The sequence below is a fragment of the Athene cunicularia genome (genome assembly GCF_003259725.1).
Source record: "Athene cunicularia isolate RWA chromosome 15 unlocalized genomic scaffold, athCun1 chr15_part1, whole genome shotgun sequence".
Taxonomy (NCBI): Eukaryota; Metazoa; Chordata; class Aves; order Strigiformes; family Strigidae; genus Athene; species Athene cunicularia.
In genome coordinates, this window is record NW_020799121.1 from 4,802,340 (window position 1) to 4,823,356 (window position 21,017).

The 21,017-nt window shown below is 42.0% G+C and overlaps 1 protein-coding gene across 2 annotated transcripts in view; it reads left to right on the forward strand.

The window, feature by feature from the left end:
• The window catches only part of SLC5A1 (solute carrier family 5 member 1), a 36,084-nt gene extending 21,808 nt beyond the window's left edge, over positions 1–14,276 (forward strand). Inside the window, exons 7-16 of one of the 2 annotated variants that reach the window (XM_026859715.1) lie at positions 3,379–3,484; positions 3,704–3,784; positions 6,181–6,401; positions 7,375–7,510; positions 8,133–8,240; positions 9,321–9,471; positions 10,083–10,251; positions 12,283–12,498; positions 12,802–12,901; positions 13,718–13,941. In XM_026859715.1, the coding sequence (XP_026715516.1) occupies positions 3,379–3,484; positions 3,704–3,784; positions 6,181–6,401; positions 7,375–7,510; positions 8,133–8,240; positions 9,321–9,471; positions 10,083–10,251; positions 12,283–12,498; positions 12,802–12,901; positions 13,718–13,941 (1,512 nt within the window). Of the gene's footprint in view, positions 1–3,378; positions 3,485–3,703; positions 3,785–6,180; positions 6,402–7,374; positions 7,511–8,132; positions 8,241–9,320; positions 9,472–10,082; positions 10,252–12,282; positions 12,499–12,801; positions 12,908–13,717 lie in introns of both variants that reach the window. The other variant, XM_026859714.1, reaches the window with a different exon arrangement.
• Positions 14,277–21,017: the final 6,741 nt, after the last annotated feature.

Consider the following 21,017-nt stretch of genomic DNA (forward strand, 5'->3'; position numbering starts at 1 on the left):
GAAGGATGGGTTTCTGCCCTGCCCTTAATGGGCCGTCACACCTATCAGTCTGACTAGAAGTGATACTTACTGCTGCTTATCCTTGTAGAACAGTGGCATCTTGTTTCTGGTGTAGTTATTTCGTGTGCTGTTTCCTTGATGTGTTAAAATATTATCTAATGTTCTTAATAATGTAATTATTACAATGCTTTCCAATGGACAATTGTTCTGGTTTTGACTGGGATAGAGTTAATTTTTCTTCTTAGTAGCTAGAATAGTGTTGTGTTTTAGATTCAGCTTGGGATTTGGTATGAGATGAATGCTGATAGTATACTGATATTTTCAGTTGTTTCTAAGAAATCAAGAATTTTTCAACTCCCCATGTCCTGCCTGTGGGCAGGTGGACAAGAAGATGGGAGGGAACACAGCCAGAGCACTGGATCCAAAGTGGCCAGTGGAATATTCTGTATCATGCAACATCATGCTCAGTATATAGATGAGGATAGGCTGGGAACCTGGGGCTCTTTCTCTTCCTGGATTGCAGTTTTGGGATTTTCTTTCCTCTGGGATCATTAGCTGGGAATAGGCTGGGCTTTGGTCAGCAGGTGGTGAGCAATTGCATTGGGCATCCCTTGTTTGTATATTCTATTATTACTATTATAATGATTATTTTAATTTAATTTTATTTTATTTCAATTATTAAACTAACTTTACCTCAACCTATGATTCTCCCCACCTTTATTCCTCCAATTCTGTCCCCCACCCCCTGGGGCAGGGGAGGGTGAGTGTGTGGCTGTGTGGTGTTTGGCTGCTGGCTGGGTTTAAACCATGACAATAATATAATACATCAGGTCATGTAACTCCTGGCACAGTGCCCACCACCCTGTGATGATTAGACTCCCTTTGCACACCTCTGTACAAGGTTGTTACCATTTCTCTCTTTTCCTGAACATTTTCTGTATTTTTGTATTGATTTCTCACCTGGTGGTGTGGCTAATCAACCACTTGCCAGACAATTGCCAGCTAAGGCCATGCTGCAAGGTGTCGATCTTTGGGATCAGAACACATCTGATTTTCAAGCCCAAAGAATTTCTGTTGTACAGGACCCTCACCTGTACAAGCTTCCTAAGCATGCAGTACTTTGTGAGTAATGCCTATAGCACCTCTCAGAGTCTAGGTTTGTAATGAGCTCATCAGCCACTACTGTTGCTGATATTGGTCAGGATGCCAAAGAAAATGACCTACTAAAAATAAAATTTGATGGAGAGTAATTGACTAAATATGACAAGACAAAAGGTAATTAAGACCTGAATGTTTTTGAAGAAATCAGAAATTGTAAACTGAAATTTATAAATGTATTACAGCATTTTCTTTACATTCATTGTGCAGAATTTCAGGAGTAAATGTGTGGGTATAGACTTACCCAGAGGGAAGAGGAGGTAGAAGGATAACCTCCTCTTAGGACTGCATGATGTAGGGGGGGTAAAGAGTATGTGCCACTTCCCTGACTCCCACAGGAACATGGCAGCTGGATTCACTCAGTTGGTATGTGTTCTGCCAGTTGTTCCTGTGTGATCTGTGGATGGCTTTGGAGAGATAGTTTGGAATGCAAATGAAAGATTTACTCTATTAGAGATAAGGATTAAATAGTGCCCATAAAATATTAATGGAAAACAAGGAAATATTGGAAGGAAATAATCTAATTGGGAGAGAGGAGCACTGAAGTTGGAAGGTAACTCAGCAGGTCAAAGAAGCTGATGTATTGCTCAGGATGCTAAATAATTAACTATACATTTCTTTCTGGGGGTCATTTTAGGAGCATTAATATTTAATGCTATGTAGGCTAAACTAAAGCCAAGAACAGTAAAAGAAAGATCTGGGACATAAGCTGGTCAGTGGTGTGAAAAGGTAGGAAAAAAATATTCCCATAGAGAGAAGGGACAAAGGGTACGGTCTAACTTCCACTGGGGTTAAGGGCTAAATGTCCTGGTCTGCAGTTCCAAACTAAAACCTGTAGGGAATCAAATCATCTCAAGCTGCTCTAGAGGCAGAGTTGTGAGGGTGGGACCTCTGCTGTGATTCACACTGCTTCACGTCAGGGCAGTAGGGAGGGTCGGAGGACCTCTTGCTGCAGAGATCCATCCATCTCCCATCCATCTTCCTCATTCTCCAGAGAGAACCAAGGGTGAGCTCATACCCTGCAGTCTCGGTTTCAGTGTCTTCGGAATGAAGAAAGTTTCTTCATCTGGCATCTCCCAGCTCGCCAGACTGCGTAACTGCTTATTAGTGTACCTGCCCTGCCTTGGCTCGGCCCAGGCGAGGACAGAAGCGGTGCAAGTGCCGCTCCCGTGACCAGAGGCTGGGGCTGGCCCACCGCCTGGCCTGAGCAACCTCCCGCTCCTCCGGCGAGTGCCGCCTCGCAGCGGCCCTGCGCTACCCCAGGGCACGTGTAACGGTGGTTATCTTTATTTCTCAGACCCTGCACATGGGCAGTTCCTGCAGCATTTTGCAGCTCCCGAGCCTGCTGAATGCCCCTGGGAGCAGAACTGTTAAATGACAGGAATGCCCGTATAGCTGGTGTTGGGGGGCTGCAGGTGGGACTGGAGCCGGGAGCAAGGACAGGTACAGATGTAAGCCTCTAATGAAAGCATCATTTACAGCGGTGCATTGCAAGTGCGCTGGGGTAGATTATTCTGATTGCAAACTTGGATAAATAATGTCGATGCAAATGATCTCTAAATCAGGAACTGATTAGTGTGGTTAAAATCCCAGAGTGTAACTCTGAAACCTGAATAATTCCTGTCTTACGCAAGAGCTAAAGGTCTCTTCTGTTAGCCAACTGATGTCAATTATTCTGACAGGAACTTAAAAATAGAGATAATACAAGATGTTTGCCTTTAATCACCATTTGTCCTGAACCAGCAAGACTAGCTATACCACATGTATGCAAGCAGTGAAGAAAAAGTAAGAGATTTATAGATCAGCATTAAATGAAGAGAACCATGCCATGTCTTGTAGGTGTCACAGAGTCTATCCCTGCACATAGTAGCAAGTGTAACCTGAGCTTTAACTAATTTGTTACTAATCTCTTTAGTATGTAAGAACCAAGTAGTGAGGTGACTCTGTCTACCTAAAACGATCCATTGAAAAAGACCTGGGTATTCCTTGAGAGGTGTTACAATTCTTGTGCTGAAAGCAGCATGGCACTGAGAGGAGACTGGCACTTGTCCTAAAATGGCCTCTATTTTCTTTCTGATTTTTTTTTTTTTTTTTTTTTGGTGTGTGTGCAGTGCTATAAGGGGGGGGGAGTTGTGTATTTCAGTACCTGCATCATGAATGTGAAATGTGCCATCATCATGAATTTAAACATTGCTTAATCTGTAATCTTTTCTTTTATAGGCAGACATATTCTCTGGAGCTGTATTTATACAGCTGGCCATAGGGCTGAATCTTTATTTGGCCATAATTATTCTGCTTGCTATTACTGCTCTTTACACCATCACAGGTGAGTTTGCAAAGCAGTCTGATAAATTAAATGATAGAGAAGCCAGAAAAAAGAGAAGAGGGGAGGTGGGTAAGAGAGGAGAAATGAAAACCTCAAAGGGGAGTGATTTACAGTGACCTTGAGAGGTGGCGAGAGAAGTGAAAAAAAAAAAAAAGGATTTCCAACTGAGGCATTTACACAGGGGCTAACCTGTTTGCCTTGAATTTTCTTTGCCATTAGGTGGTCTTGCAGCTGTGATTTACACAGACACCTTACAAACATTTATCATGGTAGTGGGATCCTTTATTCTCATGGGATTTGGTAAGTAAATCAGATGAATTAAACTGGAAATTATTTTTTGTTCTTTTTGTCTTCCTTTGGGTTGAAAGAGAAAAGATCATCTCTTTCCAACCCCCTGCCCTGGGCAGGGTCACCTTCCACTCGCCCAGGTTGCCCAGGTCCGTGTCCTTCTGACGTTGGTGCCCCCAGAGCTGGACACAGGACTCCAGGTGGGGTCTCACCAGAGCAGAGTAGAGGGGGCGAATCCCCTCCCTCGCCCTGCTGCCCACACTGCTCTGGATGCAGCCCAGCACACGGTTGCCTTTCTGGGCTGCGAGCGCACGTTGCTGGCTCACAGGCAGTTTTCCATCCACCGATACCCCCAAGCCCTTCTCCGCAGGGCTGCTCTCCATCCACTCCTCGCCCAGCCTGTGTCTGTGCTTGGGATTGCCCCGACCCGTGGGCAGGACCCTGCCCTTGGCCTTGTTGAACTCCATGAGGTTGGCACGGCCCCACCTCTCCAGCCTGTCCAGGTCCCTCTGGATGGCACATCCCCTCCCTCCAGCGTGTGACCGCCCCACACAGCTCGGTGTCGTTGGCAAACTGCTGAGGGTGCCTCGATCCCACTGTCCAACAAAGATGTTGAACAGTGCCAGTCCCAACACTGACCCCTGAGGAACGTCACTCATCACTGCTCTTCACGCTTTGAGTGCAACCATTCAGTCAGTTCCTGATCCACTGACTGCTTCATCCCTCACATCCACATCTCTCCAATTTAGAGACAAGGATGTTGTGCAGGACAGCGTCAAAAGCTTTGCATGAGTCCAGGTAGATGAGAGTCGGTTGCTGTAACCCCACCATAGAAGGTCACCAAATTCATCAGGCATGATTTGTCCTTAGTGAAACCACGTTGGCTGTCACCAATCACCTCATTTTCCATGTGCCCTAGCACAGCTTTCATGAGGATTCACTTCATGATCTTACTGGTCACAGAGGTGAGACTGACTGGCCAGTGGTTCCCCAGGTCCTCTTTATTTCCCCTTTTAAAAATGGGGGTTATATTTCCCCCTTTTCAGTCAACGGGAACTTTGTGAGACTGCACCAGCTTCTCAAATATGATGGATAGTGGCTTAGTCACTTCATCTGACAGTTCCCTCAGGATCTGCAGATCCATCTCATCAGGTCCCTTGGACTTATGCACCTTCAGCTTCCTTGGATGGTCTCAAACCTGATCTTTTTCTACAGTGGGTGGTTCTTCCTTCTCCCAGTCCCTGCCTTTGCCTTTTGTGTCTTGGGCGGTGTGGCTGGAGCCCCTGCTGGTGAAGACCGAGGCAAAAAAAGTCACTGAGTACCTCAGTGTTCTCCATATCCTGGGTAACCAGGCCAACCACAAGTCCCATGGTGGCTGTGGAAACAGACCCTGCGATGTGGAACCGTTACCTTAACCAGCGTATTTTGGTTCATATACCTATTTATCGGGAATGAAAAGAGACATGCTGCCAAGCCCTTTTGAGATCGCTCCATCTCCACAGCACAAGTGAATGTGTAAGGTGATACACACCCCATAATAGAACAGGACTCAAGATGGCTAACGAAGTAAAAGTTGTTTGCAGGTGATGATGATGCTCTTGAGAAGTGCAGAGAGCATCTTGTTTCAAGATTATAATTTTGTAGATATTCAGATGTTAATGCATGACATTTCCAATTCAAAGTGGAGAGTTGTTGGTCATGTTGCATGTTTTTATCTTGTTTCTAGCTGGTAGCTTTTGTTAAAACAACCCAAACATTTTAATGTTTTAAGTAAGCCTTGTAGTTGATCTACAGCTGTCATTATATTGCCAGCTGGACAAAAGATATGAACGGAATGTTTATGAATGGGACAGTGCCTGTGTTTGGAAGCCCATATGCATTTTCAAGTAGAAACCATCCTGTTAAACAGTATTAATAGGAAGAGGTCATAAGAAAGAAAGAAGTAGTGATAAGATTCCATGAATCTGTAGTGTCCTTTCCTTATCTTTCTAGTTACTCAGCACTTGGTTTTCCTCTAGCTAGGTCATTCACTGAAATGTAATTATCCCACCATTGTTATCACAGAAATAACTTCAGACTGACCTAACCTGGTAAGACCCTGCCGTAGGTTCTCCCTAGGTTAACCCTGTGTGGAAATAATCTATCTTCATTCCACTTCTTGGCAAGGCACGTACAAGAGATGTGGAGCCTAAACCAACATTTGCAGGCTACACAGATACCTACATAGAAAGGTCACTTTAGTGTCAATACTCACAAAACGCTGTATGCTGTTTTCTGAAGAAGCTGATGTACACTGGCTAGGGGTCTTTTACATCCATATTGAGGAGGTTTTACTCCTCACATTCTCTGCTCTATTTGAGATTTCAGTACTGAATACTTTATTGCTACTTTTACTTTCTGTTTTTCAGCATTTGCTGAAGTAGGAGGGTATGATGCTTTCATGCAGAAGTACATGGAAGCAATTCCATCCAATGTCTCCTACGGGAATACTACGATTAAGGCCGAGTGCTACACTCCTCGGAAGGATTCCTTTCACATCTTCCGAGACGCCGTCACTGGAGATCTGCCATGGCCAGGACTCATCTTTGGTTTGAGCATCCTTGCTTTGTGGTACTGGTGCACAGATCAGGTAATGTGGAAGCCATAAGCCTTGGAAATGCTGAACGCAGAACTCTGCAGTCTAGTGTGATCTAGGGGTGTACTTCCCCCATTGTAATTCAAAGCCGGGTCACAGAAATGGCAGCTATTTCAAGACTGGTCAGTCACTTCTCAGTTTCTGGTTTCTAAACCCCTCCCGCATGTGAGAAAATGGAACAGATGTTCTTACAGTTCTTCTGCACTGTGCCCAGCAGATACTGTGTGTAATTCCTTTCTCATTTTTTGTGTGTGACCATAAGTAAAAAACCAGAGAGTTTGTAATGTGAATTTAGGAAACCATGTATCAAATGATTCTTGTTAGTCTGGGACAGATATGATTCCCCATTCAGTAATCTGATTTTGTTTCCTATTTGTGCGGCTTTCACCTTTGCATACCCAGTCCAGGGAGGATGTCCTTTAAATGTCAGGTCTTTCAGTCTGGAGAGTCTTCCCCAGGCCTCCTTTCTTCTCCCTAAAACCTACTGTCCAGTTTCCCCAAGAGATCCCACTGACATGAGTAGAGGAAAATGTGCTCCTGCAACTGTGACGTGAGAATGTGTCCAATCTCTAGCAAGTGATTTGTCTGCAGTCTGAATTCTCTCATTCTGTAAGAAAGACAATCTTCACAATATGTAAACAAATGAAAAAAACCCAGATGTAATTGTATCTATTGCTCATGTAAATATTTTATTCCTTTTTGGCTTTTTAGTCTATCTGCTTTAAGAACATCTTGTGAGAAACATACTCTTAAACATACACTGGATAAATGACACTTTCCTTTACTTATTTCAAATATATCCTTCGATTTTCATGTCATTTTTGTTATTCCCAGTGACAGAAATTGTAAATAGGCTCTTTCACTCTCACAGGGGTTAAGAACTACCTTGCATCCGGAACCTGGCATGGTGTGTTGATGGCAATGCTATTCTTGGTTGTCACACAGACTTGCTGTGTCTTGTTGACAGGTTATTGTCCAGAGATGTCTCTCTGGCAAGAACATGTCCCATGTGAAGGCTGGTTGTATCATGTGTGGATACCTGAAACTCTTGCCCATGTTTATTATAGTGATGCCTGGAATGATCAGCCGAATTTTGTACACAGGTACGTGTATGTATACAGAAATGCAAATTTCTTCTTGCTGCCCATGTGTCACTGCCAGTCTCTCTCAATATCCTGTTCTCTGTCCCTTCCAAAACACTGTTAGATTGTGCAGGCACATACGCTGTAAGAAGTCACAGGTCTTCCTCTTTTCCCTGATCTCAGGTTTCTGCTAATGCTATTGCTCTCCATTTTAGGGGAGAGAAATTCCACAGTGTCCCTCCCCAGCTGTCTGTCACAGCCCCACTCTGGCTGAATGAGTGGAAAATGCTGTCCAGGACTGACAATCTGATGGCAATCCCGGGAAGAGGGCCATCAGTGGCAGACAGGACTATTCTGGGCATGGACAGCCCCGAGCGCAGCGTGGGGGAAACTCCAACCTCCCTCTGAGCATCAGCGTGTTTAAAGCAGGCAGAGGAGAGATGTTGAGGCTGGAGGGAGGGGTCTGAGTGTTCCTCTGCTTGTTTTTGAACTTGCTGTCCTTCCCTGCCAGCAGACCAAGGATGGTATCAAGCATGTCAGTCCAGCAGTTCAACACATAGATAAATTTTAGAAGCAATTAATTTGTGAGCAATCTGTTGTTTATACAACCTTGTCTAACCCTGTCTTGTTATTCTCTCCTCAGATGTGGTGGCTTGTGTCGTGCCTGAAGTCTGCCAGCAGTACTGTGGCACTGCTGTTGGCTGTACAAATATTGCCTACCCAAAAATGGTAGTGGAGCTTATGCCAAATGGTAAGACACTGTCTGTATTTGTTTGTTTGTTTGTTTTAGGAAAGGTGAGGCTGCCAGGCTGTAAAAACAGGTGATAGAGGGAGGCCAAATTCCAGATTTAGTTCAAAACTTCTTGCTAGAACTGTGTACTAGTAATCAAAGGGGTAGTCCCTACCGGTTGTAGCTGTAGGTGCAGAACAGCTACAGGCTGACACTGTCAGCTCTCAGCTGGCAAATACTGGGTGATGAAACGGTAACTGAGCTCCCTTTCTGTGGAGGTAAAAAATAACCTACTTTGCCAATGATTCATAAAAAACTGTCTCTGCCAGGATTTCTGAGTCGGAGGCACACACCTGCAGTCCTCCTGCTAAACCCACCCAGGTGGGAGGAGAAAATATTCTATGTACACATTGTCCTGCAGGACACCTGTTCGGTGAGAGAATAAGGCACCCCTCTGGAGAGGACTATGTACACACGGAAGATAAATCTATGCAGAAAACCACAAAGCTGGTTCATAAGGCTGGAAAGACAGATTATGCTATGCAGACCATGGTCCTTCCCTGATATCTTTAGTACTTCCTCATGGTATTATAACTGTTGTACATAGTATTATTAAAATACTACAGTGCTTCCCCATACTGTGTTGATTAGATCATACCATCTGGAAAAGTGGCTTACTCTGATTTTTGAACAGTAAAAGAAACTTTTTTTTTTTTGGCTAAACAACTGGTTTACAAATATATCACCATCAAGCAAGCACTTGCCTGCAAACAAGAGAAAATATTTTTATAACTGTTGGGGAAAGTCTGCTTAGTATTATTTTCTTTTTATTTCAGCATTTAATCAGACAGCATTCACAAAAGAAGTATGTATGTTCTAAAAGCTCAAGAGTTGCCCTATCAGTGCTGTAAATAGCTTTTCCAAAGCTCAGCAGACATCACTCTGCTTGCATTGCAAGAGAACGTCAGGGAGGCACCTGAATGTGCCAGACACACTCCCAGCTGCCTGACTTGAGCGGGTCAGACAAGCACGATGGATGGTGCCACGTACCGAGACTTTCCACGGAATGCTCATCCCAGTTCACATGTCTCTGTATTTCAGGTCTGCGGGGACTGATGTTGTCGGTCATGTTGGCCTCCCTCATGAGCTCCCTGACTTCCATTTTTAACAGTGCGAGTACATTGTTTACGATGGACATTTACACCAAATTTCGATCACGACCATCCGAGAAAGAGCTTATGTTAGCCGGAAGGTAAGAGCAGCCGAGTGTCGCCCAGCTGCAGAGGCCCACCAGCTCTAGGAGCCTTACCCTGTGCCTCCAAAACCCCAGCGGGTGCCTGGGTGAAATCCTGCCTTGGCAGCCTGCGGGCAGGCAGCACTGGCCTCCCGTGGCCAGACAGCCCGTCCCACCCCGGTTTCCTCCTGGCAAGAACCCAGCCTTGCTTCCAACTGAATTGACAGGGGTGCATGAGGTAGCTAAGCTAGTTCTCAACACTTCCTACTGGTATTCAAAGGGAACTATTTTAAAATATCTTCACAGGCTTTCTGCTACACCACACTACAGCATCAATGAACTAGTTCTAGTTGATCTGCTATTGATTTGTCTCTAGACATAGCAAACAAAGGAAAAAAGTGATTTTCTACATTTTGATTGCATGTTTAGCTGTATGCTGAACAACAGTTGACAGACACAATATCCAACTTGGATTTCTTTTGTTTGTTCAGCGGTAATTGGCCATTATCGTTGATTATGCTGGTTGAAATACAAAATGGATATTTCAATTATTGATTAATTGTTGGTTTTTTCTTTCTGCTAGATGCTTCTAAGCAGGTGACTAATTGAATATCTGGCTGTGTTTACAGGGCATTTATGTTACTTTTAATTGGCATCAGCATTGCCTGGGTTCCTGTGGTGCAGTCAGCTCAAAGTGGGCAGCTCTTCGATTATATTCAGTCAATTACCAGCTACCTGGGTCCTCCCATTGCTGCTGTCTTCCTGCTTGCTATCTTCTGCAAGCGGGTCAATGAGCAGGTATGTACAAATTAGGAAGCAGGCATGCTGCATGTTCTTTTAGGCATTGGGAGAATTGTTTTTTTGTTTTGATGTCTTTTATTAGCAACTTCTCCCTGTTTATTTTAATCCCACTCCAGCCCAGGGATTCTGTCTTTCCATACCCTAGGGCCTGAGATTTCAGAGATGAGTTTAAAAAAAATTCTTTGCTAATCTGATAAATAAAGAGTCAACCAGGAATTCCTAGATAGCTCTGAAACTAAGGGTTTCTGTCCATTTGCCAAGGAAGTGTGTCAAATGAATAGTTTGTGGAGATATATTTGAAAATAATCTTTTAGGATATTGGTCACCAAACTGCTTTACCAAACATATCACCTTTCATTTTCCTCTTGACCACCATATGTTTTGTCAATAGTCCTTTATAACAAACATGCTGTTGTTCCATGCGTTGCTTCTCATGGGTTTTAGGACCTAGTCTGGGAATCACTGATTTTGCTTCGTAGAGCAGTGAACTGAGAAATATTGTACTTATCTCAGAAGGCAGGAGGTCTGTCACAGGCTTTGATGGGAGCATAGGCCAGTCATGGTCACTGGGGTCTCAGACATTCTGAAAACTCCATACTCAGGAATTCAGTCTCTTTTCTATAATACTAGGAATAACAACACTTGCCTGTTGCTCAGGTTTGCTCCAAAAAGGATAAGTTCAATGGGAAAGCCTAGAGAGAGAATGTTTCTGAATATCACCAAAACTTTTTTTCCCACTGTTTTGTCTTGAGACCAGTTCAGTGGTTATTTGTGTGTATATGCAAGAAAAGCCCATTTGACACACAAGGGATGTTCCATTTCCTATCTCAAACGGCTAAACCTCACAAATGGATTAAATCCTTGTGCCCTTCGTGGAAATCTGTCATTGACTTTAGCTGAAATTTTACCGGAGTAAGAATTCAGTATAATCCTCATGGGTTTGTGTACACTGTACATTTTAAATTTGGGGAAATAGGGAAGACAAATATCAAAGCTTCTGAGAATTGGAGCTTTGCGTAAGGTAAACTCCGATATTGTAATTACTTATAAGATTTATCAGCATTTCTTGCTCAGACCCATTCTTCTTTCTGCCAGAAATGGAATTAACTATCTTGTCCTACTCCAAAACCTTTTTTCAACTTTGACCACTGAATAATTAAAACTTTTGTTTTTAAACCCAGCAATATTTTTTAATCAGGATTTAGAGATTTATGTTACCATTATTAGTTTTTTGACTTCACAAACTCAGAGAATGGTTAAGATTGGAAGGCACCTCTGGACTAGTCCAACCCCCGCTGCTCAGAGGCAGGACTAACAGCAGGATCCTTAGATCCTGTTCAATTGGGTTTTGAATGCCACCCCGGATGGAGACTCCACAGTGTCTCTAGGCAACCTGTTCCAATGTTTAATCACCCTTACAGGAAAAAAAAAAAAATAAAATGTTTAAACAGAATTTCCCATATTTCAATCTGTGCCCAAGCATACCTGTGTGTCTTTTATACTTTGGACTAGAATAATACATGCCCAGCAGTAAGACATCTATGTTTTAACTTCCATATTAACATCGACATTAACTTTTAACTAATTACTAATAAGATCCCTAGAAGATAAACCAGACACATGTTTCAGGAGGAATGACACACACTTGCTAGATGGCTTCATCATGCTGGAACTGTCAGGGATTTAGCCCTCAGAGATAAAAATATATGAGAAGAACCCTTGGGATGTGTAGTCTGTGGCTTGAGCCTGTCCTGTATAAGGAGAGCATCATGTGGAGACGGGTGAACTTTGAGACACGTACTGGATAAGGTGTTCTCCATGTTGCTTCTCCAAGTTGCTGGTCATTGCTGCTTTCAGTTGTATTAATACACCGAGCTGTAAATACAGTCACTGAAAGTGTCTGGGTTAAAACCCCTGTGCCAAAGGCAACATAACACATAAGTACCTCATGTTCCCTCCAGCAACTACTCAGGGCTTAGAGCTTATTTCCACACCACGCTGTGGTAACTCCTGTCACTTTGTCTGCAGGGTGCCTTCTGGGGCCTGATGGTTGGGCTGCTGGCTGGGCTCAGCAGAATGATTGCAGAGTTTGCCTATGGAACTGGCAACTGTGTGAACCCTTCCAACTGCCCGTTCATCATCTGCGGGATTCACTACCTTTACTTTGCAATGATTCTGTTTGGGGTTACCGCCATCGTCATCCTGGCAGTCTCCTTCATGACTAAGCCCATTCCTGATGTACACGTGAGTATTATTGCAGTCCTGCTTCTCAAGAAATGGAACTCAATGAAACCACTAGTTTTAAACACTGGTACTTGGTATAGTACCTCTTGAAATGTCAACTACCCACATCATATAGTCCTTGTAAGAAAGTAGGGGAAATAGTTTTCATTTATCTGTTGCAAATCTTCAGTGACTCCTAATAATTGTAGACTTAACAGACATTTGGGGTGCCATGGTCTTAAAGCTTGTTCATGTGCTGGCCAGACTGATTTGTCTCTGTGTAGTGAGGCTGTAGATTTATAAACTCATTTTGTTTCACGGCAGCTTTACCGCTTGTGCTGGTCTTTGCGGAACAGCAAAGAAGAACGTATTGATCTTGATGCAGATGAGCAGGACAAAGCTGATGAAAAAGATGAGGAATCAGGTAACTGTTGAATATCTATAGATTCTATCACTATGAGTACCCCTATTTTATTCTTGAAGAAACATTAACATGTTTGATATACAAAGACATGCTTCCTCCCCACAACAACAGAACCTCAAACCCCACATGTTTAAGTGGCTACTAAGCTGCCTTTTATCAATCTATCAAGCGTTGCGTAAATCAGATTTGAAGAGAGAGAATCTTGTTGTCTAGGTAGGTAGGTGCCAGTTCTAGGATTAAAACAATGGAGATGTTTTAGGTTAGAGGTGGTGCACACTGGCAGACATGCAACTCTAGCACTTGGAATGAAATGAGAATTCACTTGGAAAGAGTGTTTAGTAGCCAGGGTTGAAGGAACGAGGATCTGGTGCAAGGTACCATGAAATGGAAAAGGCAGACATCCATCCGGGCAAAACCACCTGCTCTCTTTGCTGGGTTTCTGGTTCTGCTGCCAACTTGCTTGTCATAAGTATCCTCAAGTTCCTTTATCTGTCTTTTAATTAAAAGTGTAGAAAGTATAGAAAAAATGGAGTTTAAGCTTTGCAGCATGTTTTGCTTCTCTAATACCAGACCACGTCTCTAGGCTGCAAAAGGCTCACTTGCAACATACGGAAAATCACTCTTTTTCCAGGTGAGCTGTGAAAACACAAAATTAACTTGATTCTTGTACTGCCTTGTACTAAAATATTTCCATATAAATATGATGATAAATCAGAGCTGCAGTATTAAATAGAGGAATGTCCTCAGTCACAGAGATCTCTAGTGCATGCAGTGCTCCGTGCTTACATTTCATGACCAGTGTGTTATTCCTTCCAGTTAATGAGGAAAGCAAAGAAGAATCGGGATGCTTTAGGAAAGCGTACAACTGGTTCTGTGGCTTAGATCAGCAAAAAGGACCCAAACTGAGCAAGGAGGAAGAGGAAGCATTGAAGAAGAAACTGACTGACACAAGTGAAGTGCCACTTTGGAGGAACGTCGTGAATATCAACGGCATCATCCTGTTGACTGTGGCTGTGTTTTGCCATGCCTTCTTTGCGTAAACCTCTGATTACAGTTCTGAAATTGTACTGTGTCGCCAAGCAAAAACTATGACTTGTAGATTTACAGAGTTAGAAACACTTAGTATGTTCATTGTCTACTTTTGTAAAAAATCAGAGTGATTTACTCACTGACTTTGTGATCATAATTTCAACAATCTAAAGATGAAGGCCTCTGGGATTTCAAGAGAGATATATTTTGTTTAGACATTCAATCCAGGGCTAGTTGAGGTTCAGAATTTCCATCCAAGGTTCTCTCTACTTGTCATACATTTTCTATTTTAGGTGCAGAACAAGGCTGCGTGAGCCACATTTCATATAAGGGTTTGTGAACTACCTTTTAGGTCGATTGTCAACCCTTCCTCTGATCATTCAAATTTCTTTTTCCTTTTGCTATTATAATTTGATTACAAAAAAAACCCCCACACTGAGGGACGATATTATGAATTCAAATTTTAAAAAATCAATTTTGTTCCCTCCAAGCATGGGTTACCTTAAGTAAAGTGTTTATGTATATATTGATGCATTTGACGCTATATCTAACTTTCTATTATAACTTTTTTTTCCCTTTTCCCACTTTTTGTGGTGCTGTGTTTCTCAGTAATCAGTGGAACACCAACCATCTGAAATGATTGGGTTTTGAAATTGGGGAAAATATGTATCGATGATCTTAATAAGAATTCTGCTTACGATAGATTCTCTAAGGTTAACTTCAGAAGGTCCTCCTCTCTTTATATTTTAATATGTATCTATACTTGAATGTGAAGCTTTTTTATACAAAATACATATATATACACATGCAATATGTTATATTTATGCACTATATATATATTATATATATATTTAAAATATATATGTATGTGTGTATATATATATTTATTTCTTACTGATGAATTCCCAACTCGGTATGTCGAAGTTAGTCTCTGCCCACAACTACTAGGGCCTCTGTCTTGTGGAGCTGGTGTTAATGTGTTGCCTCTTTTTATGGATGGTACTACAAAACAATCCACGCACACGGTTAAAGTCCAAAGCATCAGAGTGTTGGGTTTGCATTTTTCTTTCAAGTACATTCGAGGGCTCTGTACTGCTGTTCTGCAAAGCTGTAACTCTTCCTTCTGAAGATTTTATTGAGAAATAGAAGTCATGCTGTATGACAGTATGAGTTAACAGTTCATGAAAGAGAATAGCCACAGCTGTGGGATGTCAGCTAAACCAGCCTCATTGTCTCCACTTGATAAGTTTGATACTAGCTGGAGATACAGGAAAAGATAGATTTAACACTTCAAAGCAAAAAACAATAGATCATCTTATCATCTAATTCAGCTTCCTGGGGAATCAAGTGTAAAAAGAAGTCATCAGTTGCTGTAGTCAAGCTGCACCACAGTTCCTTGTTCGCGTTGCACACATACCGTGGGATGCTGCACTGTCTCAAAGCATTTCAGTGGGATTCTCCGAGCAGGATGCACTGGACTTGTTATGAGTGTGTCTAAACAGGGGGCCAGTAGTCTCTCATGTGCTACACCACCCTGCTGCTAACTCCTGCAGCTTTAATCGCTCTCACTTCAGAATCTTCCGTCAATATCTTTTCTTCACTTGCATCTAAACCAAAATGCTCTGGATTCTTGTAGAATTGCTGCTCTTCAGTAGAGTTCCTGTAGGATACTGAAAGGTTTTGCATAGGCCAGATCAAATCAATACTATATAGATACCAGTGCAAACCTTTTTCTTACGGTTATTACAGTGATAGAGTATTTTAAAGACCATGGAATTAATTATATTTAATGGACTATGAAGACTTGTATGTATTAAAGTATTTGTATATTTTGAAGTATTTGGTGTCCAGAAAATGATGGGATTTTATATAATATGATGGAAGAGAGTGAAACAGTTTGGGGTCTAGACTTTGGCTCTGGGTAACAGTAATGGATGACAAACAAATGAGGAAGACTTTAATGAGGATTGCCCAGATCTCTCTTTGTCATGCTTTGTTACAAAAAGAAAAATATGGTGAAACTGTACAGCCATTTGGATAAAGACAAACAACACAAGTGATTTCCTGGCAGGCTGATTAGCCTTTAGATGACCTTCTGGTTAGTCAGACACTGTCACTTCATTTTCCGTCCTGGGATTAAAGAATTTTGAAAAACTAACTTTCGGTTTCCCAGGGACGTTCACTGTACATCCTCAGCAACATGGTTCTGTTCTGGTCTGAAAACTGAATGCTGTAGAGGGCAGAGTTCAAATGTTTACATAAAGTTTGACTGCTGCTTTGAGTACTCCTCTAATTTTGTAGAACTGCATAGAAAAACTGCCTGATATTGTGAACAGCTGATAACACTGCTAATGTTTACATTAATAGTTAAATGCCACCTCAGGTTGGAAGCTATTGCATTCAAAGGCCGTTTCGTGATTTTAAGGAAGAAAGTGACTTTTCTTCAATTCTCAGGGAAACTGTCCAGTTAGGGGTGGGACACTTTCAGACAAAACTCAAGAAGTAGCTTACACTCTCCTGGGCATTTTCATGCTTTATAAACAGGAACAGTGAGCACATGCATGTTCCTCTCTGACTGTAAATTTGAAATACTTCTGGTTAGTGGAGAGACTCCAGATATATCTCTGGCTAATAGCAAAATATACATGCATGGCATGTCCAGCATAATACAACTAGTTCAGGTGATCCTGAGACATTCTACCTTATCCCGTCAGTTAAGATAAAGGGTTACATCTTATTTTAGTGGACTTTAGATAGATACACAGAATTGTTTTAAATGAACTGCACAAAATAAAATAAAAAATTCACCTAGTAGCACTGTAAGCCAATTACAATTCTGATATATAAAGAACACCTGCTAAGCAAATCAGATCTTCTATTTAAGAATTACTACATAATTTTCAGGCCAAGTCTTGAAAAAGGGTAACCACTCTTCATTTATGTTTTCATTTGTCTGTATCACCCATAACAAATGTATCCAAGTATCTCACAAATGTTAAATTTTAACAATCATGGACCGCTCTGTTCTTAGAACTTCGAATTGGGTTTTATTCCTATTTTGTTACCAAAATAGCTCATGCACTGAAATGCTGGGGAAGATCAGTGGCTTAATTCAGAGTACATCTGCAGCGACCATGGTTTGGTTTTAAGCAAAATGTCTGTCCGTGGTGAATTAGGACGTAGCACAGGGCTGAGTTTTCAGGTGCAAGTGATGGTTGTGATCAGAGCACCACCAGCAGCCGCAGTTGCTAACTGGCCTAACTCCTGCCCTAACCACTTTCTCAGCTGGCAAAAGTAGGAACATTTATAGGACGTAAAAGCTGACAGAAAAATGAAGAGCGGTGATAAGTGTATGTATCACCAGTGGTGGCTGGCATCTGGGAGAAGAGCTATAGAGCCTTGGTTACTATCTTTGGAGAGCACTCGAATTCATTGGTTTGGAGTGTTGGGCTGGAGGAGAATTTAAAGCCGATATTCCTGGGCAGAGACACTGCCCAGAAGAGGGTTGTTCACGGGCAAAGCTGTTCTGAGGAAGGCTGCTGGGCTTTTAAATTTATTTAACGATCTCATGTCCTAGCTGGGGGTCTCTGTGTCCTGCACCCGCAGTGTTACTGCGCGGGGACAAGCCAGCGAGGGAAGAGAGCAGCCCAGGGAGAGTACAGTGCAGTATCACAGATGGAGCAACAGAGGGCGATGCATCACTAAGAAAGATGAGAAATGAAAAAACCCAACCAGTTTAACTTGGTGATTGATGGCACTTGTTCCTGGAGCGGGTACTGCAGGCCTGTGCTCGAGAACTGAAAGGGTGGCGTAAGGCTGTGCTCGCTCCGGTAGCTACTCGTTGCTCTGTTGAAAGACACTGCTTGAGGTTATTATTCTCTTAGAGTATTCTATACTCTTATTGTTAATAAAACAGGTTGACTTTTTTGCCCCTCCTAAGAACATTCTATCTTGTCCTCTACCACGGAAAGCTGTGAGAAAGCAGAATTCCCCTGGAGCTCTTGTCCTCACCTGGCAGCGCTTAGGGCTTGGGCAGCCCGCGGGTCCTCTGCAGCTCCCCTGCGTCTCTTCAGGCACCGGGAGAAACTCCAGCTGAGCTGAGTGTGAGCTCATCCTTACTCTGGGCACTTGTTTTTGTTCACGGCATTAGAGCCTATAACTTTAAAAACTTAGCCTATATTCAAAGGATCTTAAATTATTACAATGGTTTTCATTCGAATTTCAAATTTTGTTTTGCTAAAAAATAAGTCCTTCTCTTGAATTTTTCAGCATCTTAGTTTTTGTGTGTAGCCACAGAAAAGTCGTTCTGCAATGCTGCTTTAATGTAATTAGCCCATCTGACTTTCTCAGACTCTTTATTTTGTCCTCAGAAAAATCTCTTGCTTCTATGCATTTTTAATATGACTTCGATTTTTTCTTTTAATGGAAAATTAAAAAGCAAAAAATCCCACCTGATTTGGAACTTGAAGAGATAGAATTGGCAGCTGCCGTTTTCCAGATCAGGACAGAATGTTTTCCAGCTCCTGGACTTCTGAAAGCAACTGGGGACAGGGAAATGTGTCTGTACTTGCAAGAACAAAGAGCTGTAATATTCTTAACTTTCTGGATGCTGTTAGAAAAAACTAATATAAACCTTCATGCATCCAGAATGAGCTCTGCCTGGGTGGGACACAAGGTTCACACAAGGCGATGTTATTTCCCATGAACACATCTGCCCTGCGTCCTCCCAGTATCACTGAGAAGTGTTACGCAGCTGATTTGAAAACTTGGCCTGTGTAGAGTGTAACTGAATTAATCTCAGTATTGACCCAGGATCACATGAATTGTATTTTGGCCTTAATCACTGTTAGCTTCAAGCTAAAAAGACGGTTTTTCATCAATGTTCAAAATGTGGCTAGGTGCTAGTGCCATTGTAGTGTAGAGCACTGTGGAGCATACAGCACTGAAACCAAAGACGCTGTATACACAGCACTTCTTTTGAAACAATGAGTTTAATTATAGTGTATAATTATAGAGTATAATTAGAGTGCCAGATCCTGGCATGTTAATTTAAATATTGTTTATGAAGCAGTTCAAAAGGATCTGTAGCATTTTTGTGACCAAGTCTGTGGCAGCTTTCTTATGGAGTATACTTGACTGAAAGTTAAGTCAGTCCAAGGGAAGCACTCATCGGCTGTGTTTCTTTGATTCAGCTAATTGTTTTACTGATGCCTGGAGTGCTAACTAATTTCCTAGCCTCACAAATTAGGGACTGTTGCCTCTCATTCCAAAGCTATGGAGGGCCATGGCACTGCCCATAGGCTCTGTATTTCAGTACTTTCCCTAGTCCTTACCTGCACGTTGGATGAATGTTCAACACCAATCCAACTGCAAAGCCAGCGAGAGTGTCTCTAGGACTAACTTTGTGCCTTGGCTCAGAAAACATGTCCTAATTTGAGCAAGGGGACAATCCCATAGAAAGCCATCGGTGCTACAGGTTGCCCATGTAACACCAGTGTCGTCATCCTGTTGGTGATGTTCATAGGGAACGTGACCCAGGCTGTTCCTGCCCTTGTTAGGACAGGTGGCCTTTTTGTTTTATCAGAATGTCAGTACGAGAATTAATTTAGGAGGCGTTTTTTGGTTTGTGTACTGTCTTATGGGCAACACCGTACTCAGCAGTTAAGAAAAAACTGGCAGAGGCCAAAATACTGCTAGGGCCCAAGGACATCTTGGGTTAACTCCAACCTGATTTATAAATCAGTGTTACTGCAACTTCAGTACATCTTGTTCTTTGTTTTAAGACTTAGTGCCTTAATCATAAGGAATTTTTTTTTTTAGATATGAAAATTCATTAAATGATTATTTGCTAAATTATAAAATCAAAGTCATCTTAACAATGAATAAGAGTAACGAAGATGCCAAACCTAAAAATCCAGGTTTATGCTGTGTATTTTTTACTCAGTTCTTTTTACCTTGTAATTTCTATTCATGCCACTGGGTTCTTTTTTGTCTCTTCCAAATATTTGGGGTCAGATTGAATATTTCCTTTTTTCACCATCCGTTTCTCTATTTGTGAAAACTTTTCCAAGGGCTTATTCTTGACTGCTTTGATTTACGAACTACTGTTTCAGAGCTGTAATCTCCCATTTTATAGTCGCTGCTTTAACAGAGAGAGTCAGAAATACACTGAAACATATCCCCCAAATTATTGGACATCTTAGTAACTGTGGTTAACACTGGTGGATAGTTTTGATAGCTACGTACTGGTTTTGTGCCTTGTTACTAAATATATGGGTGGCCTATAGTATATGCACTATAAAATTATACTTCTTCCTTTTTTTTATTTATCATTTAATAAAACAGGGTATTTTATTTCCTGCCAAATAACAAAGAGAAAGCATATCTTTGTTTTCCCAGGGAAAAAAAAAAAAACCACAACACATTGGGACATTTAGTTAGGAGTTTTACCTGTTTGGCTAATTTAAATTACATGTGAGATCTCAAAGGTCTGTATGAAGAATGCGAAGGGGCAATTCAGATGTGAAACTGTGGCTGAGAAACTCTTTTTAGGGAACAGATTCAGGAATCCGCATATTCCTATTGGAGGAATTGTGTGTTACATTTTAATATGCCCTGAAAAATTATTTTGTAGAATAAAAATTTACCTCTTAATTCAGGTTTTGTATAGTCAGGATTACAAAAGAGACCGTGTGATATTTCTCTGCTGTAGCAGGTAGGTCTGTGTTATTGTTCCCTTGTCTCCCACGCTGTGACGGGGTTTGCTGCTCTGTGCCTGGGCTGTGCACGCTCCTGCACTGGCCTCCTGCAGTGTAACCTGGTAGGAGACACCAAACGTTTGGACACCAAGATAATACAGCTCTAGAAATGCCACAGACTACAAAACAGTGTTCTGCAATAAATGGGATTATTTCTGCATTAGCTCGTGTTCTCTGTAGCATCCTTTGCTTCACATAGGTTGTTTAGCTCTGCCACTGGTGTCACGTATCATGCTGTGCTCCTGCAAATGCTTATCTGCAGGCCTTCCAAGAAGTTACAGCAAGCTGCACCACACCGGAGCACGTGAATTTGAATTATAATATCTGTG